The following is a 25,471-nucleotide window of genomic DNA, read 5'->3' as shown; positions in this document are numbered from 1 at the left end:
CAGTGCTCCAGACAAGGGAGGCAGTGCTCCAGACAAGGGAGGCAGTGCTCCAGACAAGGGAGGCCAGTGTTCCAGACAAGGGAGGCCAGTGTTCCAGACAAGGGAGGCAGTGCTCCAGACAAGGGAGGCAGTGCTCCAGACAAGGGAGGCAGTGCTCCAGACAAGGAGGCCAGTGTTCCAGACAAGGAGGCCAGTGTTCCAGACAAGGAGGCCAGTGTTCCAGACAAGGGAGGCCAGTGTTCCAGACAAGGGAGGCCAGTGTTCCAGACAAGGGGGGCAGTGCTCCAGACAAGGGAGGCAGTGCTCCAGACAAGGAGGCCAGTGTTCCAGACAAGGGGCCAGTGTTCCAGACAAGGAGGCCAGTGTTCCAGACAAGGAGGCCAGTGTTCCAGACAAGGAGGCCAGTGTTCCAGACAAGGAGGCCAGTGTTCCAGACAAGGAGGCCAGTGTTCCAGACAAGGAGGCCAGTGTTCCAGACAAGGAGGCCAGTGTTCCAGACAAGGAGGCCAGTGTTCCAGACAAGGAGGCCAGTGTTCCAGACAAGGAGGCCAGTGTTCCAGACAAGGAGGCCAGTGTTCCAGACAAGGAGGCCAGTGTTCCAGACAAGGAGGCCAGTGTTCCAGACAAGGGAGGCAGTGTTCCAGACAAGGAGGCCAGTGTTCCAGACAAGGGAAGGAAAGCGACTCAAGGTAAACACAGGTTGCATACCAACAGTAGTGTACTAAGTGCAGTGAGAGCAGTGTTCACGCCTGGAGTCAGTCATGTCTCACTACTATGCGTGCTCTACGATCCTCATCTCCCCTATATACACACATGACTGGTGTAAACATGTGTCCTATAGCACAAGAGTGGGCGGGTCGGGCAGGTGCCCAAGAGCGCCTCCAGAGTGATCAACTGGAGACACTAGGATGTAAACAGGAGGCCGCCGGAGTAACATCAAAGACTCACGGGAGCATAAATACGCACAGACATGGCTGCTGTGTACACGACAAGACACCATACGACCCATTAAATACGGTCGTATGGGGGGGTTGTATGGGTGGGAGTATGGGTGGTAGAGGGGTTCATGCTGGAGCAGGGGGTACGGCGCCAGAACTGAGAAGGGGAAGGCTGGCGTCGCCCTGGCCGTCGCCGCCACCATAGCCGTCGCCCCCATAAAATTGATGGCAGGTCTTGGCAGGGCCCAGGCGGGGGAGTAACGTTGTTCTGGACTCACTACGGCAGGCGGCCCACGGTGGCGACGCACCAGCGGCGACATCCAGGCGACGGCGTCACACTGGCTCTCCTGGGGTGCCGTCGCCGCTGACACCGCCGTTGCCCCTGCTACCTGTCTGTCGCCGAGACTCGTGTGGCGCCAGCCCTCGTCATCCGCTCCCTAGCTCCCTTCACTCCTGCGCCTTAACTTCACAAAACTGGCATCACAATACACATTCGTGCACAAATTTCGGGGGGAAGCAGCTTCGTATTTCCCCGCCGGAGGTGTTGCGACGCGCCACGGGCCGTAGTAGCAGTTTTGGCAAGCGCCTGACCCCGCCTGGCGCCAACGTTAAGGCCGACCCTACGTGAATGAAACAACAACCTTCTGGCGCCAAGTGGCATTCCTCTGCCTCGCCATACTCACCACCGACCTCCTGACGCCACCGCCCTGACACTTGACGCCAATCACGGTCGGGACGGTGGAGAGGCGACAAATAATACGACTGAAGCAGGTCGGCGCCAGCACCAGCCCATATTAAACAAGGCCGCTCCTTCCATTTTCCCTTCCGTAAAAAAATGTAATGCAGCGTTTGTGTCTAATTAGAGGCGTCAGAACCTAGGCTATTGAAGCCGATAATCATTAGAGCAATGAAGCGTCAATATCGGGTTGTTCATGCTGTTCCTAAACTACCACAATTTTTACGCCGGGGCGTCGATAGCGTAACAAATGTCGCGCCTTCAGTAGGAGGGAAGATTGTTCATGTGTGTGTATGAAAGAACAATGGTACAGAGTGCACACCTACCTACCCCTCCCCCCCCCCCACACACACACACACACGCTCTCAATCATTTGACCTGTGTATATAGTATACCTGCTTGATGGGGTTCTGAGAGTTCTTCTACTCCCCAAGCCTGGCCTCGATTTGTGAGAGTTTGGTCCACCAGGCTGTTGCTTGGAGCGACCCGCAAGCCCAACATGTCAACTTTTGTTACTAATAAACTAACCATCTACGCAAACAGCGTCTACTTCTGCGCGAATTACCCGCAAACAATTAATGTAACAACCCGTGGTGACTGTTGAGAAAGCAAGAGCGCCCTAATACTAGCAATAAGCCCAGATCTCGGCATAGAAAAAAAGTATTATTACTTTTGCAATCCTGCATATAAGAGGTACAATGCCCTTTCCAGCGACTAGAAGGGGGGAGGGGGTTAGGGGGGGTGTGGGGTGGTGAGGGGAGTTAGATCACAGCCATTGAGCAACCCCCCCCCCCACTAAACACCATGTAACTAACCTCTCACCCCACCTGCCGCTCATTTCCTCTCCACAAGCTGCAATTAACTTTTTTTAACTTTCCTCTAGCAAATAGTCTGTTTCCTCCCCAGTAACCTCTATAATTTCCACAACGACGCCTTCCGTGCCCTTCCCGCCACTCCTGATTTCCAGTCAGTCTGGCTTAGCACCTTCTCCTGATAGTCAATTTCCACTGCATACGCTCTCCATTTAGTACAATTAAGCGAAATATCTTTTCGCGAGAGGAACAAGCCGCTATTACGACAAGCTCATCATATGGCTGTCATTCCGTTGTCCGTGAATGGAAATGATACTTGCTTAATACCTGCTTGATGGGGTTCTGGGAGTTCTTCTACTGCCCAAGCCCGGCCCGAGGCCAGGCTTGACTTGTAAGAGTTTGGTCCACCAAGCTGTTCCTTGGAGCGGCCCGCAGGCCCACATATACCTGCTTGATGGGGTTCTGGGAGTTCCTCCACTCCCCAAGCCCGGCCCGAGGCCAGGCTTGATGGGGTTCTGGGAGTTCCTCTACTCCCCAACCCGGCCTGATGGGGTTCTGGGAGTTCCTCTACTCCCCAAGCCCGGCCCGAGGCCAGGCTTGATGGGGTTCTGGGAGTTCCTCTACTCCCCAAGCCCGGCCTGATGGGGTTCTGGGAGTTCCTCTACTCCCCAAGCCCGGCCTGATGGGGTTCTGGGAGTTCCTCCACTCCCCAAGCCCGGCCCGAGGCCAGGCCTGATGGGGTTCTGGGAGTTTCTCCACTCCCCAAGCCCGGCCCGAGGCCAGGCCTGACAGGTTGTACACAACAGTCGTGAAGAGTAGCTGGGCGACGTAGTTTAGCTTCATGACAGAACAGTCAAGGTTAGAGCCAGCTAAGTATAGGTGAAGGTGTTGACACTTCACAAGTGACTGCGAGAGGGAGTGGAGGCAGCAACATGCTATGCTCACGATAATATTTTGGCGACAGTCGCACAAACGGCGCTACTGGACGGGCTACGGGATAGCAACCTTGACTCTCACAAGTCAGGCCGGGCTTGGGGGAGTAGAACCCCATCAAGCAGGTATATGTGAGCTTGCGGGCCGCTCCAAGCAACAGCCAGGTGGACCAAACTCTCACAAGTCAAGCCTGGCCTAATGGGACAAATTCTTGAAACATTGGGACAAATCTGCATCTTCGCAATTAAAAACTATTTTCGGAATTCTTGAGAGTTATACAGTTAACCATCGGTAGAACGACGGCCTCGCTTCTGGCACAGTGGCCGGTGATTGATTGATGAAGATTAAGCCACCCAAAAGGTGGCACGGGCATGAATAGCCCGTAAGTGGTGGCCCTTTTGAGCCATTACCAGTATCAATAGATGACACTGGAGATCTGTGGAGGTGCGATTGCACCCTGCGTGACGGGAGATGTCTCCCGTGACACCCCAAGAGGTGGCATGGGCATGAATAGCCCGTAATTGTCTGTACATTCCCTTGCAATATAGTCATACGGGCTTGAGGGCTTCTCTTGATAAACACCTTACCTTACACTTAGGTAAGTTGCTTTATACCAGTCATAGGACACACACAACCCTACAACCGAGACACACTACAAAAAAAGCTTTGAAGAGATGAAAAGTTTTCTTACATACAGGATACAGGCTTTGAAGAGACGAAAAAGTTTTCTTACATACAGGATACAGGCTTTGAAGAGACGAAAAAGCTTTCTTAGATACAGGATCGGAACACTTTCTCTAATGCATTGTGCTGTCAGACTTGATTTCAAATATTTGTTTATTTCCCCGTGCTCAATTAAATTGTAGTGGGTTGCATCCTGTGAAAGGTTCAGTCGTTGGCCTACATAGCCACAGATATAAGAAATGCGTGTCACTCTCCATTCCGCGAGCCCTTCCCATTTTAAAGAATTGAGTAATGACAACCTTTCACCCCAGAAGCTCTGTCCCATGTGTAGGACCGGCGCGTCTCTAACATTTGTAAACTGTCGGAATTATCACCGTCGAGCTGGAGTGCTTTTTCGTGGAGCAGCGCACCGTATGTAAGTGCCTGTCAGGGGTCACAAACACTGCCCGCGGGGGCGCCCTGCTCCTAGAGGGGCTGCCCGCGGGGGCGCCCTGCTCCTAGAGGGGCTGCCCGCGGGGGCGCCCTGCTCCTGGAGGGGGCTGCCCGCGGGGGCGCCCTGCTCCTAGAGGGGCTGCCCGCGGGGGCGCCCTGCTCCTGGAGGGGGCTGCCCGCGGGGGCGCCCTGCTCTTAGAGGGGCTGCCCGCGGGGGCGTCCTGCTCTTAGAGGGGCTGCCCGCGGGGGCGCCCTGCTCTCGTCTGCGGGGGCCCTGCTGCTGGAAAAATGTATTAACCTTCTAACCACTACCAGGTTTATGGTTCGCCAGCGTTATCAAGTCTTCAAAGGGCAAGAAACTCCTTATACGTGAATCACAAAGCGCGGCGTTAATACGTATAATTCCTATGATACTTGAAAGCTACGCTGTCCATCTTGATTGAAGGTTTAAGGAGCTACGTGACCAACCGTGACGCAGGCGCCGCCTACATCAAGAGAGGAGTCCAAGCACCTTCTGGGAAGAGCACGAGGCTAGCCTGTGACACGAGAGAGAGAGAGAGCATGTCTGGCACGGTGACAATGGTGTAGTGGCACCCCCCGTCCACCTGTCTCTACCGGAAACACCTCGCGTATCGTCATCTTAGCCTGTTGTCAACGGCCCACAGGAGCAATATAGTCAAACCACGAGGCGGGACCAAAGAGCCAAAGCTCAACCCCCCCCCACAAGCACAATTAGGTGAGTACACAATCGACTTGAGAATGGTCCAGGACGGACCGAAACGTCGTCGTCCCTTCACTTTCTAGTGTGTGGTCTGGTCAACATATTTCAGCCACGTTATTGTGACTCCTCGTCTGCCTACAGGATCATCTTCCTCATCTAAGTGCACATCTTCCTCATCTAGAACACTGGTATGTGCTTCACATTCACCTGGGAATACCCATGTACATTGGAACTAGGATTGCAGGTTCCAGATGAGAGGAAATGTCTGCATTGTGGAGAAATACCCGTCAGACCAATGGAACATTACCTAATACACTGCAGTTAGAAATCAAATCACACTACTCTTTCAGTGTCTTCAACAAGTTAACAAACACAGTGACCCCCTAACCTTAATGAAACCAACATACATGTCAAGCACTCATCCAGCGCCTAAGTAATACTAATATCAGTATTACAGGCCAGCCAGAGGCTTGAGACCCGCGCAGAACTACCCATAAACAAGACCATTCATGCCACCTATTTCAACCACAAACCCGCCACAAACACCCATCCCAAAACCCCACAAGAGTCAACTATATATGGAGTTCACCTCTTGTGATGACAACTCCTTTACTTATAACCAATTCGATAACATGTCACATGTCTTCTAGAAAGTACTTCAACAAGTAAATATACCTTGTAGAGACTGTAAGCTACCTGGAGTATACCTGGCGGAAGTTCCGAGAGTTGTTCTACGTCACCCCCATCCCGGCCTGTTATGTCCGGTGATAACTTGACATCTTGACAACTTGACACTGACATAATTTGACAGATAGCAAGTATATGTTCCAGTAGAAGTATATATACAATAGACTATTTTATCTAACTATCAGATAAAAGGAACTATCAGTTCCTTCTCTGACCGGTCAAACGTTCTGTACCTCGGCCTGGCTTCATCAACTATTTTCTGGGAACCCCCTACGAAACACGTACATCTTTCGTCAATTCTATCGACTTTTACATTTATTAAACAGATTACGAGCTTCGAAACTTCACAATTCAAAGTTATTTTTGTTCTAAATAACCTCGTAGTGCTACGAAGTTCATAAACTGTTTAATATATGCAAAGCTGCCCCAGACTGTAGAAAGATACACAGGTTTCGTAAGTGTTACGCCTTGTGAATCTTGGCCCTCGTTGCCAGCTCCGGGACGCCTTTTCGCAGGACCATTATGGGCCGCTCTAAGTCCTAGCCAGAGGCCAAATTCCCGAAGTAGTTACGCAAGCACTTACGGGCCTGGGGTCAGATTCACGAAGTAGTTACGCAAGCACTTACGGACCTGGGGTCAGATTCACGAAGTAGTTACGCAAGCACTTACGAATCTGGGCCCCTGGTGCTGCAGGTATAACACTTCACAGCTAGCACACAGTACAAACTTTGACCTTAGAAAAATAAACCCAAAGGAACACTGCAATCCATTCCTAGTATGTCCTAGTTAGTAGAGTCCAACGTTCCCCTATTACGTACTTATATATGTCACAACGATCACAAAAACTCTTGATCCAAGTATGCAGAAAAACCACGTGTGAAAAATAGAGAATGTTAAACGCGTTTTCGGCTTAAATCGCCTTCATCAGAGCATTTTAGAATGAAGCTAAAAAAGGTGAATTGGGCACTTCATTCTAAAATGCTCTGATGAAAGCAAATTGAGCCGAAAACGCGTTTAGCATTCTCTATTTTTCACACGTGGTTTTTCCGCATATTTATATATATATATATATATATATATATATATATATATATATATATATATATATATATATATATAAATTTATAGATACTATATATAAAATAATATGTATAGAGAAGGAAGGAAAGTATCAGGAGACAGCGCCAAGCCATTACGACTATATAGCACTGGGAAGGGGTCAGGATAAGGATTTGGGATGGGACGGGGAGGGAAAGGAATGGTGTCCAACCACTTATGGACGGTCGGGGGATTGAACGCCGACCTGCATCAAGCGAGACCGTCGCTCTACCGTCCAGCCCAAGTGGTTGGAGAGAAGAGATGGCAGAGTATGAAAGACCAGGCAAGCTGGAGCCTTTCTCCACAGAGACCTCCACATTTTTCCCACCTTGTTTAAAGGCCCTTCACAGCGTCTTAGCAAGAGGGCTTGAAACACAAGACACTTATAAAAAGAAGTTCATTTTATATTATATATTAGAAGAGAAAATAAGGAGTAGGAGGCGAGAGAACTTGGCATGACGCGCCAAGATGTTCATCAAGGATATGACAACTATATGACTCTGGCAGGAGAAAAAGACATTCCAAAGTTAAGATACGGAATCACGAGGAAAATAAACGGATGACTTATGGGAGGACGGAGGAAAAGGAAGGGAGGAGAAATACGCGAGAAAGTGGAAGGGGAAACAGTAAACATTATAAGAGCTCCGCAACGGATAAACAAGAGAAAAGTACACACACACAAAAAAGAGGTGAACCAAAAAATGGCGACGGAGCAAATTAACTTCCTTGAGTGGAACAAATGACTCTAGCTATGCGCAGTGACTCAGTAGCTGGAGTGGGGAGACCCCCCCCCTCCCCTCCCCCGTGTGGGGCAGACATCACAGTCTGGTCAAACAGCGCAGGAGACTTTGGGCCTATTGGCCTGGAGGCCTAACAACCTCCCCAGGGCTATTAGGTCCACAAAGGCTCACTCTCCACCCGGCGTAGTGCTGGTAGCTACCTAACGCACGAACAAATCCACAAGGGCCGTGATGAGGGTTCGAACCTACGTCCGAGAGGATCCCAGACGCGCCTTAATCGAATGTGCCACATGTTACTTGTGGATTTGTTCATTTGATGCATCAAGCTACTGTGATTTGTATGTGTGTACGTACGCAGCTTGTGGATGGGTTTGGGCATGCAGCCCCCACCCACACGGTCCGGGGTTCCTTCCTCCAGAAACGTAACGCAATTATCTGGAAAAGCGCTGAATTAGTGTGATTAAACTGTGATACGATACGAGGCAAGAATAAAAATCCAACTGCTTGGGGAATCGAACGTAGACTCTGCAATCAGCACGGCCGCGGCTCAACCGTCTAAGTGGATAGGACGAACATAAGGAGATCGAGCAGATAGTTATGGTACATTAACTACCATACTGTAGCGTGCCCAAGCACACGCACTACCACCTGAACCATGATGAGCTCAAAATAATACTCGATATGTTGACCAAACCACACACTAGAAAGTGAAGGGACGACGACGTTTCAGTCCGTCCTGGACCATTCTCAAGTCGGTTGACTTGAGAATACTCAAAATAATAATGTCGCCAGACATTTGTATCGTTAAAGTATTTATATCATGCCAGCAATGCCAAAAAAGGACTATTGCCATTCCGTATTTTTACTGTAAAAATATCAACGACGGCTACGATAAACAATTCCAATAATTCCAGCAATATGGGGCCCCCTACAATAGGGGCCCCCATATCCTAGACGTGGGGCCCCATATCCTAGACGCGGGCCCCCGTATCCTAGACGCGGGCCCCCGTATCCTAGACGCGGGCCCCCGTATCCTAGACGCGGGCCCCCGTATCCTAGACGCGGGCCCCCGTATCCTAGACGCGGGCCCCCGTATCCTAGAAGCGAGGCCCCCCGTATCCTAGAAGCAAGGCCCCCCATATCCTAGACGCGAGGCCCCCATATCCTAGATGCGAGGCCCCCATATCATAGACGCGGAGCCCCCCATATCATAGACGCGGGGCCTCCCATATCCTAGACGCGAGGCCCCCATATCCTAGATGCGAGGCCCCCCATATCCTAGACGCGGGGCCCCCCATATCCTAGACGCGGGGCCCCCCATATCCTAGACGCGGGGCCCCCCATATCTTAGACGCGAGGCCCCCCATATCCTAGAAGCGAGGCCCCCCATATCCTAGACGCGGGGCCCCCCATATCCTAGACGCTGGGCCCCCCATATCCTAGAAGCGAGGCCCCCCCATATCCTAGACGCGAGGCCCCCATATCCTAGATGCGAGGCCCCCCATATCCTAGACGCGGGGCCCCCCATATCCTAGACGCGGGGCCCCCCATATCCTAGACGCGAGGCCCCCCATATCCTAGAAGCGAGGCCCCCCATATCCTAGACGCGGGGCCCCCCCATATCCTAGACGCTGGGCCCCCCATATCCTAGAAGCGAGGCCCCCCCATATCCTAGACGCGGGGCCCCCCATATCCTAGACGCGGGGCCCAATATCCTAGACGCTGGGCCGCCGCTGATCAGACAGGATATTGCACTAAGAAGACAACGGGCGGGAGACTGCTTACACAGGTACCAAGACGTGAGAGAAGACGTCCATTCATACTTCACAGAACTCCCACCACCCTCTCCTCATCCTCTTGGCTGCTGGCGCCACCAGTCTTACAGAAAGAAAAACACCTCCCACCTCCCTCCGTTTAGGGGAATGCGGATATTTCCAGGTCAGAATCTCAGTCACTCGAAGATCAAGGCTACTCAACTGCCTCACCGAAGGCCACCAGCGTTCCCCAAGACAGTCTCTTCCCCTCAGATTGGTTCTAAACCCCCCCCCTTTCACTGGAGAGCAATGATTGGATGCTTTATTCAATGGGTTTGAGAGGTTGATGTCACGTTTAACAACGAACTTGAAACGCAATTGTTCTTGCGGGAGGCCGAGTTTCAGCTCTCTGGTTCCGCCTCTCAATATTCAATCAGTTTGTGAATAGGTTTCCAAGGCGTAAATGGAGTGTTTCCAAGGCGTAAGTGGAGTGTTTCCAAGGCGTAAGTGGAGTGTTTCCAAGGCGTAAGTGGAGTGTTTCCAAGGCTATTGGAGTGTCATATCTACACTTGAAGATACAAGTGTGACTTCACCACCACCGCCTTGCGGGCGCCGTGTGTGTGTAGAGGACAACAACGAAGTTAATTACTTTCTGCATTAGTTACCTGAATGTCTATAGCTAATGCAGCATTATAGAAGTCCTGTGGCAGCATATATCTATTGAAAACACACGATAGCCTCCTGGGAAACAGTATGCTACATCAGACATATTATATGTTTTGTCCCTTACTACGATAAGTGCCAAACGTCAGTCGTAATCTTTGCACAAGTCCAGAAAGCGCATTTTTAAATTATTTTAAGCTATCTTGAGGTTATCTTGAGATGATTTCGGGGCTTTAGTGTCCCCGCGGCCCGGTCCTCGACCAGGCCTCCACCCCCAGGAAGCAGCCCGTGACAGCTGACTAACACCCAGGTACCTATTTTACTGCTAGGTAACAGGGGCATAGGGTGAAAGAAACTCTGCCCATTGTTTCTCGCCGGCGCCTGGGATCGAACCCAGGATCACAAGTCCAGCGTGCTGTCCGCTAGGCCGACCGGGTCCCAAGCTAAGCTAAGAAACGGAAACGAACTAAATAAAATTACATAAAAAAAGGTAAAAGCAGACTGAATCGCAGAGATTTTAAGTCTGCTCTCTTGGCCGGCGGCTGAGCAGACAGAACACTGGACGCGTGTTCCTGTGGTCTCGGATTCGATCCCGGGTGCCGGCGAGAAACAATGGGTAACTAATGCAGAAAGTAATTAACTTCGTTGTTGTCCTCTACACACACACGGCGCCCGCAAGGCGGTGGTGGTGAAGTCACACTTGTATCTTCAAGTGTAGATATGACACTCCAATAGCCTTTCTTTCACCCTGATGTCCCTATTACCTAGCAGTAAATAGGTACCTGGGAGTTAGACAGCTGCTACAGGCTGCTTCCTGGGTGTGGGTGTGAGAGAGTGTTAGAGAGAAATATATGTAGTAGATATAATAGAGGACAAATACACTGGTTAGAAAGGCGGGGTCCAAGACCTAAAGCTCGATCCTGCAGACACAAATAGTAAATACACAACATTCCTACCAGTTCAAAAAATACAAAAAGGAACACGGGATTTTTGTGTTTCTTCTCACAACGGCTAATGCAACACGAAGCTTGCTCTGGGGAGGGAGAGGGGAGGGGGAGGGGAAGGTAGGGGAGAAGGTAGGGGAGAAGGTAGGGGGGAAGGTAGGGGAGAAGGTAGGGGGGGGGAGGAAGGGAGAGCGGGGGGTGATGGAATGAGGGGTATGGTGAGGGAGAAGTCTTAAGTAAGCTGAAGATAAAGGATTATTTAGCTTGTTCCTTCGCGACGGCCAGTAACAAGGCAGGCAAACGCCCCCCCCCCACCCCAGACACCCCACCACCTCCCCACACGTACTCACCTAGTTGTGCTTGCGGGGGTTGAGCTTTGGCTCTTTGGTCCCGCCTCTCAACCGTCAATCTACTGGTGTACAGATTCCTAAGCCCTGGGCTCAGCGTATGGAGTCAGCCTCCACCACATCACTTCCTGGTGCATTCCACTTACTAACTTTACCCACGTGGTCCTGGTGGGATGGCAAGCGGGGGAGAGGGATAATACAGTACTAGTACAGTACTAGTGCAGTACTGGTACAGTACTGGTACAGTACTGGTACAGTACTGGTACAGTACTAGTACAGTACTAGTACAGTACTAGTACCCAGAAGGTAACGACTGACGAGTTCGTCTTCTGCCACAAACTTTCTGTCACTTAATCTGCCCATCAGAAGACATTTATTTTCTTCTAGAGACGTGAACGGGGGTGGCGTCTCACGACTGTTTTCAGCTATTGGAAAACATGACTTTGTAGATCAATTGGCCAATGAGGCTTGCAGGAAAGAAAACATTGATTATGACTTTGCACTATCTAATGCAGTTATTAGAAACATACAAATTAAAGAAATTAATTCAGATTTAGAAGAACTAAGAAATGCCCAGAGACCTGAAAGCTGCAGTATTAAAAGTTATGACAAGTTTTGTAATAATAGGTATTTGTATGGTCAGCACAGTAACCGGACCAGGCAATGTGATGTAGTCATTGCGCGAATTCCCCTTGGCTATAGACACATCTGGCAGGTTAGTGAGGCTGAGCCACTACCAGAATATTCAGATTGTAAACTCTGTGATAAACCTTTAATGCATTCACTAGAACACTATATTGATGAATGTGAAACCGTAAAGGACTTTAGACCTCCTGGCCTATTGTACCACCAACTGTGTAACTATTTTATTGACTCAGGTGTTCTGGACGACATCCTAACAATTTACCCAAAATTTGCTTGTCCATTTTAAAGAATGAAGAACAATTTTTATTTATAATACTTCTAAGCTGTATCACTTATGAACTCATCCCTGCCCTTGTGTGGCAGTGCACAATAGAAAGTTGTTTTCACGTATCCATACATTAAAACATTGATTGTAACAATGATATATATGTGCTTCAGTCTACAGTTTAGACCTATTGTCTTATGTATGACCCTCTGTCCTGCGTGACAGTGAATACTAGCATTATCCTCACTTTAATAAGACCTATCAAAATCCTCAGATTAGGCAAAATTGTAATTAATTTTGTCAATAAAAATGTTAATAATAATTGGTGAGGTGGGAGACGAGCACCACGGCTGCTCACATCTCTAATCACCCACCAAGATAGCAATAGCTTCCCCAGAGGAGGGAGGGGGGTGGGGGGAGCTGGGCTAACGATGTACCCAAAGGAGAGGACTAACGACGCACCCAAGTGTTCTGAGAAGGCAAGCAGATCCTTTGCCCAAATTAGCCACTTGAGCAGGACAAATTAACTAACACAAGTGGGCTACCACCTCTAGTACCATTACTTCACTAGTACCATTACTTCACTAGTACCATTACTTTACTAGTACCATTACTTCACTAGTACCATTACTTCAGACCTATTATGATAATCTCACTAATCCCCAAAGGCCACAGGGCCACCATTTACCGTGTCCATTTACGAAACCTTTACATTTGTCCTTACTGACGGCGGCTTTGTTTACATTTATCAATCAGTGTACGAACTTTGAAAATTCACAAACGCTCTATAACTGAACAAAGCCGTATAGGTTTTCTAAGAACACGATAGATACTCGCCCAGGTTTGCAACTGCCAAGAATAGGCGCCATATACAGTATAAGCAAAACAAATGCAGCTAAAAGCTGGCATCAGTAAGACAAGCGCTAGTTATAAACAAGCCAAACACTGTTTACATCTACACAAAAGTGTTCACAGGCATCATAAACGAGATATGCCATGTTGACGTTTAGCTGGCTACGGTGGTCACGACCCAACCGTACTAATGATAAGATGCGAGTCAAGGGCAAGCCAGGAAGGGGTTCTTGCACCAGCGAACTCAAGGGCCATTCATCCTCCTCCTCCTCCTGGTCCTCGTCCCCTCCTCGTCCAACTCCTCAAGCCGCAATGGATTAAGGTGCATTGGGCAATAACGTCAAGACAGAGGAAGCGTATTTTGGTGTATGTGACTTGGGGCATGTGTGTGGGGTGGCCAGACTCCCCGACGCCCGTCTCTCTCACCGTCTAACACAACCATTTACCACAATTAAGATTCCTTCCCAGATGTTAGCCACCAAATGACGTTTGCAGACACGAGGCGTTGTCTCTTGAAGGTTACAGGCGAAGTGCAAGAAGGCGAGGAGACAAATTCCAAATTACTTTCTGACGTTTAAGAGCCAGATAAAAAAAAAAGATAGTTGAAACAATATCCAAAATGCTCACGAAGTGGGCGGGAACGATGATATCTGAAAGTGTTCGTTCAGATGATGCGCGCGCGCCCGCGCCATGGAGATCTCTACTAACCCCCCCCCCACCACCACAACCTACCCACCAAGTCTTATCTACCCGCGATATGGAAGAAACCGACATCGTTGGAATATGGGGCAAAACCGTAGTTACGAATAATAAAAAAATAAAAATAAAATAGGCCTAGCGAAGTAATTATCTTAGTGCTTCTGAACAATCTCCCCCCTTAACACCCCCAACCCCCCCCTCTGCCCCCTATTGTCTTCGCGGGCTCTCAGCCACTTCGATGGTCAAGGACGCTTCTACGCACCCCCACCCCCCCTCCTAGTTAAGTCGTAGTATGCTAGTGTGTTACGAGGTTGACCCAGAGGGCACACCCCCTGCCCCCCCCTCCCCTCCCCTACCCCCCAACCCATTTTTAGGGTGGCGGGAAGACCTCTGCGGCTCAACTGTTCTCGAACGGTCCGTTGCTAAGATATGTCAACGTCTTTATGTCGTGTAGTTATCTTGAGGTTATCTTGAGGTGATTTCGGGGCTTAGCGTCCCCGCGGCCCGGTCCTCGACCAGGCCTCCTTCGTATAGCGGCCAATTCCCGCCAGTCTTCAGTGCTCGGGGGAATTGTACGTAATAAATTACACTAATTAAATTGTCCCAAGGAAAAAATTCCCAACATTTGACAAAGGTTCAACAAATGCCTCTTTATTTATTACTATACATATAATTCAAAATACAAAACATTTCTATTTGTGGATTCTAACTTGGGGAGCCGGTCGGCCGAGCGGACAGCACCCTGGACTTGTGATCCTGTGGTCCCGGGCTCGATCCCGGACGTCAGCGAGAAACAATGGGCAGAGTTTCTTTCACCCTATGCCCCTGTTACCTAGCAGTAAAATAGGTACCTGGGTGTTAGTCAGCTGTCACGGGCTGCTTCCTGGGGGTGGAGGCCTGGTCGAGGACCGGGCTGCGGGGACACTAAAGCCCCGAAATCATCAAGATAACCTCAAGATAACTTGTTATTGCGACATTTTATCCGCAAATTTCGAATTCCTTAAACACAATAGAAGCATACACAAGAATTACACAAAAAGTTTCCCCTGCTATCCGCTGACTAAAAGAAGAAAGTTCCTAAGTACATTCTGAAGTACCTGTTCAGAATGAACTATCTACCAGTACTACCTCGTCTACCAATGGGAACGTTGAACGCAGAGACTACGCAGAGTGCGTAAGACACGATTACATTTTAACGTGTTCACTGAACATTTATCAGACGGATTTACGAGAGAGTTAAACCCTTGCCAAGAACAAATTGATTATGAAATTCCCTCGGATTCATCCCTGCCCCCCTGATACAGATCTCTATCCTAACTGAAGTTCCTTGACGTAGAACCCTATCCTAGCTGCAGCCCCCTGACGTAGATCTCTATCCTAACTGCAGCCCTTGACGTAGACCCCTATCCTAGCTGCAGATCTCTATCCTAACTGCAGCCCTTGACGTAGACCCCTATCCTAGCTGCAGCCCCCTGACGTAGACCCCTATCCTAGCTGCAGCCCCCTGACGTAGACCCCTATCCTAGCTGCAGCCCCCTGACGTAGATCTCTATCCTAGCTGCAGCCCCCTGACGTAGATCTCTATCCTAGCTGCAGCTCCTGACGTAGACCCCTATCCTAGCTGCAGCCCCTGACGTAGATCTCTATCCTAGCTGCAGCCCCTGACGTAGATCTCTATCCTAGCTGCAGCCCCCTGACGTAGATCTCTATCCTAGCTGCAGCCCCCTGACGTAGATCTCTATCCTAGCTGCAGCCCCCTGACGTAGATCTCTATCCTAGCTGCAGCCCCTGACGTAGACCCCTATCCTAGCTTCAGATCTCTATCCTAGCTGCAGCCCCTGACGTAGACCCCTATCCTAGCTGCAGATCTCTATACTAGCTGCAGCCCCCTTGACGCATTCTCCATCCACCTGAAACCTTTTTCGTTTCAATCAACTTCACGCCAAGACCGTTGATTAGTACAGTGAACTCGGCTAATACAAGCAAGTACCTGTCAAAAGAGGCGCCAAGTCGCGAAGATAATTTCGCGCGATCTTTGGTCGAGTGATGAAAGTTGACTACAATGATGAATCAAATTTGCATTGAGCAATGGTAGCCGGGATGATTTGAGACAGCCTGTTAGTGGGGTTGAACCTGGAAGACAGTTACGGGTGGTGATGGTAGATGGAATAGTAAACGGAACAGTTGATGGAAGAGAAGTGTCACTTACCAGTCCCATGTGTGGAGTAGGTGTACTGATGTGAGCCTCCCGTCTCTTGTGATTCCACCAAACAGTCCACCTCTTCGCTCGGCGCCGCATCTGGACCCCCAAGACAGGAGTAGTTAAGACACACATCTTCACCATCACCGCCTTCTCTTACAAGTCACAAACAATAACGTGATATATCCAAGAGAGTGAGAAAGTCTTTGGAGTATTGCCATGGTGCCTCAGATCTCTTTTAGATCCTGGTGGCCCTTGAGATTATATAGTTTCTTAAGCTTATTGAGGTCTAGTGGGTAAGACAACCATCTTGAGGATGAGACGTCACTTCCATTGCACTGATCCAAAGATTTTTCTCCATTGGGTTGAATATTTTTTTTTATATCTGTTTTAAATTAGACTGCAGTATTAACTGCTGTTGAATAGCATGTTTTAAACAGTTACTGATAGTCCAAGTCTCTTACACATTGTTATTATGCCAGCTATCTTTACCTATGACAAGTATGCAGAGAACAAGCCACAACAACGTGGTTGATCATCAGTGTCCTAGACCCCCCCCCCTCTAACACACCAACACACACTAGTGACAACGTTTTGGTCCATCCTGGACCCTTATTGGGCCATCCTGGACCCTTATTGGGCCATCCTGGACCCTTATTGGGCCATCCTGGACCCTTATTGGGCCATCCTGGACCCTTATTGGGCCATCCTGGACCCTTATTGGGCCATCCTGGACCCTTATTGGGCCATCCTGGACCCTTATTGGGCCATCCTGGACCCTTATTGGGCCATCCTGGACCCTTATTGGGCCATCCTGGACCCTTATAAGTCGTGACGGACAGAACTATTGTCAATGATGAACAAATCCACAAGGGCCGTGACGAGGGTTCGAACCTACGTCCGAGAGAATCCCAGACGCTGCCTTAATCGACTGAGCTGCGACATGGTCAAAAGAATTGCAACCAGGAGTTCTTTTGACCATGTCGTAGCTCAGTCGATTGAGGCAGCGTCTGGGATGCTCTCGGACGTAGGTTCGAACCCTAATGCATCACGCTATTGTGATTTTTGTGCGGAGTGCCACGATCCAACGTGGATCACCATTGTTCATCCACGCTATTGTGACTCCTCTGTATATGTAATTGTGACTCCTCTGTATATGTAATTGTGACTTACAAGTATATGTAATTGTGACTTACAAGTATATGTAATTGTGACTTACAAGTATATGTAATTGTGACTTACAAGTATATGTAATTGTGACTTACAAGTATATGTAATTGTGACTTACAAGTATATGTAATTGTGACTTACAAGTATATGTAAGCCTACACATCATTTCTTAAGACAAAAACCTATATTGAGCCACTCACCTTCTGGCCTCAGGAGATCGACGCTGAATCTAGAATAAGGCGGAGGTGGGGATTCTGAAATGGAGAAAAATATATCATTAGTCCCTCATTTACATACGCACTCTCCCAATTATTACCCAACCACTTTGACTGGAGGGTAGAGCGACGGTCTGGAATCATACTGGTCGGCGTTCAATCCCCGACTGTCCAGGTCATTGGGTACCATTCCTTCTCCCCCGTCTCATCCAAGATCCTAATCCTGATCCCTTTCAAGTGCTATAAAGTCGTAATGGCTTGGCGCTTTCCCCCTGATAATTAAAATTAATCTCCCAATTATTGTTATTATTACTTATAATACCAGGTGGGAGTGTTTATGAGGAAGATAACGCAGTGATAGCACATGGAAGGGATATATATATGGGCAGGATAGGCGATGGGATAACACAATGACGTGAAGGAAATGTGCCTAGCCACTAGGGGACCAATGGGGGATCGAACACTGACCTGCAGTGAGCGCGGCTGTTTCTCTACCAGTCACTCCAAATAGATGGACAAACTACTACTAACAATATCACTTATGTTTATATAATCTCAAAATGACAGTAATGACATAAATTTGACTCAGAAGCTAACGTTTTAGACAGGGATGAACATGCATATTCATCTGAACTTAAAGCATCATATAATTACCAGAATAAATTGTTTACAGTGTTTACAGGCCAGCAGATGTAAGTGTCCATTAGCAACAAACAAAACAAATATTGAAAATGAATAATGAAAATTAATATCCATTAACACCATTGCGTCAACAGCACCTCATGACGCTGGCGAACTTGTCCATCAGTCAATAATTTCCCCCTGTAAATTAATGTAAATATAATCTCCATTTTTTGTAAATCATTTAAAGAAAAATAAGTATAACATTCAGGGGTTTTAAAGCTCATGTTCTGTGATAATGAAACACTTGTTCACTGAGAATTATAATGTAGTATAGTCTTGTAAAACTTATGTATATATGATTTATATTGTATTTTCTTAAATAAAGATAAAAAAAAATCTTGTAAATACAGACTATGCACTCTGTTTGGTCTGGTCGTACTCACGCCTTTCAACAAAAGTGGTGTTCTGATTGTCAAGACAGTATACAGAATATGGCGAGGCTGTGTTAAGCTCTGGTTGATGGGGTTCTGGGAGTTCTTCTACTCCCCAACCTCGGCCCCAGGCTGTTAGGCTATGTTGGGTTAGGTTGGGTTTAAAATCCTGGCCCCCAACCTTAAACAATCCAAACCAACCTAACAAAAAGAAAGCTCCTAACCCAAGCTAATACATGCTAACCTAACGATATATGTGGTTATCTTGAGGTTATCTTGAGTTGATTTCGGGGCTTTAGTGTCCCCGCGGCCCGGTCCTTGACCAGGCCTCCACCCCCAGGAAGCAGCCCGTGACAGCTGACTAACACCCAGGTACCTATTTACTGCTAGGTAACAGGGTGAAAGAAACTTTGCCCATTTGTTTCTGCCTCGTGCGGGAATCGAACCCGCGCCACAGAATTACGAGTCCTGCGCGCTATCCACCAGGCTACGAGGCCCCCCTAGTGGTGCTGACACTCTGAAAATAATCCATTTCGAACCGTCTTGTGTACGAACTGACCCTATCACTCCATAAAGATAGAACTGAAGCGAGCGAGATGCTGGCACCAATCTCCTATCTTGAGATTATCTTGCGATGATTTCGGGGTTTAGCGCCCCCGCGGCCCGGTCCTCGACCAGGCCTCCTTTTTGTTACACATCCCCAGGAAGCAGCCCGTAGCAGCTGTCTAACTCCCAGGTACCTATTTACTGCTAGGTAAGAGGCATCAGGGTGAAAGAAACTTTTTGCCCATTTGTCTCCGCCTCCACCGGGGATCGAACCCGGAACTTCAGGACTACGAATCCGAAGCGCTGTCCACTCAGCTGTCAGGCGTCCCAAACGGGGCAGGGGTAGATGCCTTAGTCACTCTTGCAGCCCCTCAATGAACCGGCAGTTTTCCTGCTGACAATGTATTCCCGTCCGTTATCTTGGGTTATCTTATCACGGTGCGACTCTAGATGCCCAGCTCACCTTCCGAGAGTGTATTCAAGAAACCTGGTTTTTTTATCGTGGTAGGTTCGCACTCTTGCCTACTCTGCTTCGCATTTTTAACAACTAAACCGTTAAAAAAGCGACATATTATTACAAAATTAATGCATCGTAATTCCGCTGTATTTTTACTTGGTGGCGAGTACGCCCAGTACAGTCCCATCACTTGAGAACGAACCATATAGGTTCGAAACGTGGTGTCTATTTATTAGTGTAATACATTCTACAGTTAAATTATTATTTTAGTTTACCTCAAACAAAGATGACATTTGGAAAAATCCTCTTTAAAGTAATTAAAGATGCAAGAGCACCAATCAAGAGGGATAGAAGCCCTAAAGGAAGAAAATAATCAATACAGAAGCAGGCGACGAGGAGTCACAATATCGTGGCTGAAATATGTTGACCAGACCACACACTAGAAAGTGAAGGGACGACGACGTTTCGGTCCGTCCTGGACCATTCTCACAATCGACTTGAGAATGGTCCAGGACGGACCGAAACGTCGTCGTCCCTTCACCTTCTAGTGTGTGGTCTGGTCAACATCAACACAGTATACCACAATATACCAGCATCCTCTCCAGGTATATGCGGTCATATTCAATATAACATGTCTAAATGAAAACCCTGCTGCCAGTATATAAAAAATAATACATATTATGAATATATAATATAGGATAATACAGAACCCACGCCTACGGTGTGAACAACTGTTGTTAAATGTTGCAACCCCCCCCCCCCATGGTACAGTATTATGTAACCTAGCAACTTTATCACCCATACGACCTTGCTATTTAGGTATCAGCTCCTCCCCTCCTCCTCCTCCACCCCCCTCCCCCCCAATCAACTGTTTTTTTTGGGGGGGGGGGCTGGAACAGACGAGTACAGGAACAAACTACTTTTGACTCCTGTTTATCGAATGAGTTTCATCTTCCCATAGCTCTGGTAAACCTGGCCATCTTCCCATAGCTCTGGTAAACCTGGCCATCTTCCCATAGCTCTGGTAAACCTGGCCATCTTCCCATAGCTCTGGTAAACCTGGCCATCTTCCCATAGCTCTGGTAAACCTGGCCATCTTCCCATAGCTCTGGTAAACCTGGCCATCTTCCCATAGCTCTGGTAAACCTGGCCATCTTCCCATAGCTCTGGTAAACCTGGCCATCTTCCCATAGCTCTGGTAAACCTGGCCATCTTCCCATAGCTCTGGTAAACTACAGACACTCTCCAATTTACCCCTAGAACACGACCCGCCAATCTGTTAAGAACCAGGTACCCAATTACTACCGGGTGAAGAGGGGCCTACAGTAAAGGATTAGTGCCCAGTCAATCTTCCTCGGTTAATGCTCCATATAAACTAAGCGCCGGGGAGGGGGGGGGAGGGAGAGAGAGGGAGAGAGGGAGAGAGAGGGAGAGAGGGAGAGAGGGGGAGAGAGAGAGAGAGGGGGAGAGAGAGGGGGGGAGGGAGAGAGAGAGAGAGAGAGAGAGAGAGAGAGAGAGAGAGAGAGAGAGAGAGAGAGAGAGAGAGAGAGAGAGAGAGAGAGAGAGAGAGAGAGAGAGAGAGAGAGAGAGAGAGGAGAGAGAGAGAGAGACACACACACACACACACACTAGGACAGGTTGCACATCTAATTATGTACAAAATAACACATATAGAGAGAGACAGGCGAAGCTAAATGGCAGTGTTGCCAAACATATCAATTTCAAACCATTCCCAGTGTTGTCAACTCAGTAGGAGTGGGGGGAAGGGGGGGGTGACAGGGGGAGAGAAGGGGAGAGGGAGGATACAAGATATAAAATTGCGTCAATAATGCGTCATATAATAGACGCAGAGCGATATATATATACGACACAGTTTAGAAGCAAAAAAAATGGGAAGAAGTGTTGCCACTCTGGCAGTGTCGGTGAAGGTCGCAGTGTTACCACCGCCCGTCATCAAGGTCACAACGGTACCAACCTGGCGAAAAGACATACGCGCCTCTACCGTCAGCACGAACACAGCGAGAGTGAGAGAGTGAGAGGGAGAGTGAGAGTGAGAGAGAGTGAGAGAGAGTGAGAGAGAGAGTGAGAGAGAGTGAGAGAGAGTGAGAGAGAGAGTGAGAGAGTGAGAGAGAGAGTGAGAGAGAGAGTGAGAGTGAGAGAGAGAGTGAGAGAGAGAGTGAGAGTGAGAGAGAGTGAGAGAGAGAGTGAGAGAGTGAGAGAGAGAGTGAGAGAGAGAGTGAGAGTGAGAGAGAGTGAGAGAGTGAGAGAGAGAGTGAGAGAGTGAGAGAGAGAGTGAGAGAGAGAGTGAGAGAGAGAGTGAGAGAGAGCGAGAGAGAGCGCGTCGCTGGCTGGCATTTGCTGGGCCGTGATGCAATATGGTGATTCACTTTTTGCTTGTATCTATGGCGGGTTTCACGTGTATTTTCGCAAATCGCTCGAATAAATTATTAAGCTGTACACCCGCCCCCTCCCCCCCCTCCTGGCCTCCCGTTGTGTTGACCCCTCCCCCCACACCGTTGACCCCTCCCCCCCACACCGTTGACCCCTCCCCCCCACACCGTTGACACTACTGGCTGCCTTTGACTGCGAAGACATGACAGAGACGTCTTAGAATTCCCATCTCGCCAGCTCGCAGGGGTGTGAATAAACAGATGATTGGACAAAATAGAGGGCGGCGGGGAAGTACCTGGATTGTACCTGACCGGGAGAGTTGTTCCACTCCCCGTGTAGGAAGAGGAACACTTGGGGGTTATCTTGAGATGATTTCGGGGCTTTAGTGTCCTCGCGGCCCAGTCCTCGACCAGGCCTCCACCCCCAGGAAGCAGCCCGTGACAGCTGACTAACACCCAGGTACCTATTTTACAGCTAGGTAACAGAGGGGGAGGGAACTGGGCAGCCAGACACCGCTAAACAAAACCACTGTACAATATATTTAATGGTGGTACACACACACACACACATTTGGTACAAATGAACAAATCCACAAGGGCCGTGACGAGGATTCGAACCTGCGTCCAAGAGCATCATACGGTACCATACATTTGGTACAAATCTAGCAATGGGGAAGGAGTCTGTTGTTGTTGTTGTTTAAGATTCAGCTACTGGGAACGAAAACTTCCAAGTAGCCCGGGCTATGGTGATCCCGTAGTGGACTTACTTGGCACAAGAGCGGTGCTATAACTAGCCGAGATGGAAGGAGTCTATACGAGAGAGTTAAAAAGACAGCTTTATGAGGAGAGCAGGATTGAAGGGGGGGGGGGGAAGCAGAGTGTGAGGATAGAAATAGGGGGAAAAGAATGATGGGCTCCCCTCCCCCCTCATGATAGGCACGGAGAAGAGTAATGAGGCATGAATGAGTACACTCAAGACGATTGAAGGAGGTATGCGTGAATGAGGGGGGGGGGTGCTAGAGTGAGAAATGACAAAAACAAGGAGGAATAATTAGCTCAAGATAAAAAAAGGGTATTGCTGAAGCGGGTTGGGGGGGGAGGGAGGGGGGTAAAAGAAGTGGTGGGATAGGAAGTGGGGGAGAAGGAGGAGAGTCTGGGGGGGGGGATTGAGAGAGGATTGCTGGCGAAGTTGGGAATGTGTGAGGTGTGGGGGGGGGAGGAGGAAGAGCTGCAGGTTGGTCAAGACACAGGGGCACAGAGCGTGGGGGGCTGGGTACAGGTGTGTGTGGGGGGGTGTATATGTGTGGGGTAAGGGGGGGGAGGATGGTGGGGCATCAGAGAGAGGGGGGGGGAGTTAAAGCATCACCAAGCCTCGAACCCTAACCATATTTGTCACACACACAAACCATCACCACTGACTCCAGCTTCCTGGTCAATCTCCTTACTGTCAAACACATTCACCTCATGTGATTGATCTTCAGACTCCAATAAGAACACCTGTGTTTATCAATATATACAATGTTTACTGTTTACTATAAATATGCTCTGACCAGGATGTTTCTTCTTAGTACCAACATGTCTCTTTGAAAAAAATTAATCACTAAAAACACATATTAGTAATTAAGTGATGATTTACACTAAGATTCTTCTTCAATTAGAAACAAATTCCAATACATATTTCTTGTGTTGATAAGTTGAACTTGCCTCAAGAAAACAAAGTTCTTGAAGAACATTAGAATAACATCTGTGAATATTAAAGATCAAAATATAATGACAAAGTTAACACCTGCTACTAAATATCTGAAGGTCTATGTACCAGAGTCCCACTGCTGAACATTGCCCGGGGTAACATCAAGGCAAAACAACAGTTGTTGTTGTCTTAACACTAGAGACGTGACACAGCCAACAATATTTACCACTAGGAGGCCTGGCCTGGCGGACCCGTAGCCTAGGTCTACTCTGGAAACAGTCGACACAATCAAAGATTTCCATGGCGGCTGCCTGTGCCCAGCGCCGCCGAGCTCTCCACGCGTCCCTCGTTGTAAATGTTTCACCAATACCCACTCACTCCAAACTTCTCCCTTTACTTATCTTCAAATCGGGAATATCTCTTTTTTTTTCAGGGCCCCAATGATATTTTTTTCCTTAAAAACAAAAGTCTTGGATTTAATTTAACACTAATACAAGCCAGGCTGGGTTCTCAGGAGCCTTGCCAGGTCTTGGAGTAGATGTTGTCACTGCACTACAATTCACTGTGTTCGTCTCGTGTATATACATCCAGACAGAAGCAACACATGGTAGCCGCCCTACCATAAACCACAACGTGACATGCAACACTTGTATTCACTGGCCATGTATTTCCAAGTTGCACAATCGTCAGAACTCGAGTATACGGAGACGCCAACCACAAGCTTGTTCCTTGTTGAGAGCCGCTCATCCGGCCAACACAGCATCCACCAGCCAACTGCTCGAGCTCGGTCTTGGCAGCCAGCAAGTGACCCAGGGCGAAGGGCCTCCCACTGACCCCGCTTGGCCGACAGACAGACGAGGAGCTTCACGAGCCCAGAGCGACCACAGGCGCCGACTGGGGTGAGCTGCGGGGCAGCATTGGGCGCCAGTTCTGTACGACCTCGGGCCGGGAGTCAGCCGTTGGGGAGAGGCAGCGTACACATACCGGCCCTCACTTCCCCTCCCCTCCCAACACCCCCTCCTCCCCCCCCCCCCCCGATAACCCCGCGCACCACCTGCTCTCATTTCCCCCGCTCCAACCCCTAATTCTCCCCCTGGGGAGATGCACATCTCTAGAACAGTACAGATTGGGCACGGCGGCCCGGGAGAGCACTTGCAACCCCACCCAGGAGGCGGGATAAATGGAGATCTAAAGGTAAACATGAATGGACGCTAGAGGCGCCACCTAGACAATGTTGTTCCCACGGGTAGTGTGGTATTATCTGAGGCGCCCCGGCGTCGCCACGTGCCCCCCCGCCGCCGCCGCCGCCTGCCCACCTCGGCTACCGATGCCCACCCACCTCACGCCCTCTGGGAGGGGCATCATCACCTGTGACATCAACACCTGTGACAAGCTGGAGACTTGTCCTCGTGCAGCCGCTAATGGTAGGGGCATGGAACACAAGTATATAAGACACATCGAGTGGGGGTTTTACAGGCTCACTATAGCCCCATAATACATGGAATTTGGTTCAGAGTAGCTGAAACTAAAACAACAACAGCAGCATCGTGAGCAGCTGTAACACGTGCTTCAGCAGCTGTAACACGTGCTTCAGCAGCTGTAACACGTGCTTCAGCAGCTGTAACACGTGCTTCAGCAGCTGTAACACGTGCTTCAGCAGCTGTAACACGTGCAGCTGTGAGAAGTTAATTTATTATGCACCCCATACCCATGGGCGGTAGTGGAAGAGAAGCAAATGCTAAGGCATATAGGAGTAGGTAGCGACTGTGGGGGGGGGGGGACGCTCAACCACAGGTGA

General features: G+C 49.0%; 1 protein-coding gene across 1 annotated transcript in view; it reads right to left on the bottom strand.

Moving 5' to 3' along the window:
* Window positions 1–25,471, bottom strand: part of Dad (Daughters against dpp) — a 164,869-nt gene that overhangs the window by 33,660 nt on the left and 105,738 nt on the right. Inside the window, exons 2-3 of the mRNA XM_045740187.2 lie at window positions 17,521–17,574; window positions 16,160–16,249 (exon numbers count right to left, since the gene is read on the bottom strand). Of these exons, the coding sequence (XP_045596143.1) occupies window positions 16,160–16,249; window positions 17,521–17,574 (144 nt within the window). The remainder of the gene's footprint in view (window positions 1–16,159; window positions 16,250–17,520; window positions 17,575–25,471) is intronic.

This window comes from Procambarus clarkii, chromosome 26 (assembly GCF_040958095.1).
Source record: "Procambarus clarkii isolate CNS0578487 chromosome 26, FALCON_Pclarkii_2.0, whole genome shotgun sequence".
Taxonomy (NCBI): domain Eukaryota; kingdom Metazoa; phylum Arthropoda; class Malacostraca; order Decapoda; family Cambaridae; genus Procambarus; species Procambarus clarkii.
This window is presented reverse-complemented; position numbering and strand designations above follow the sequence as displayed.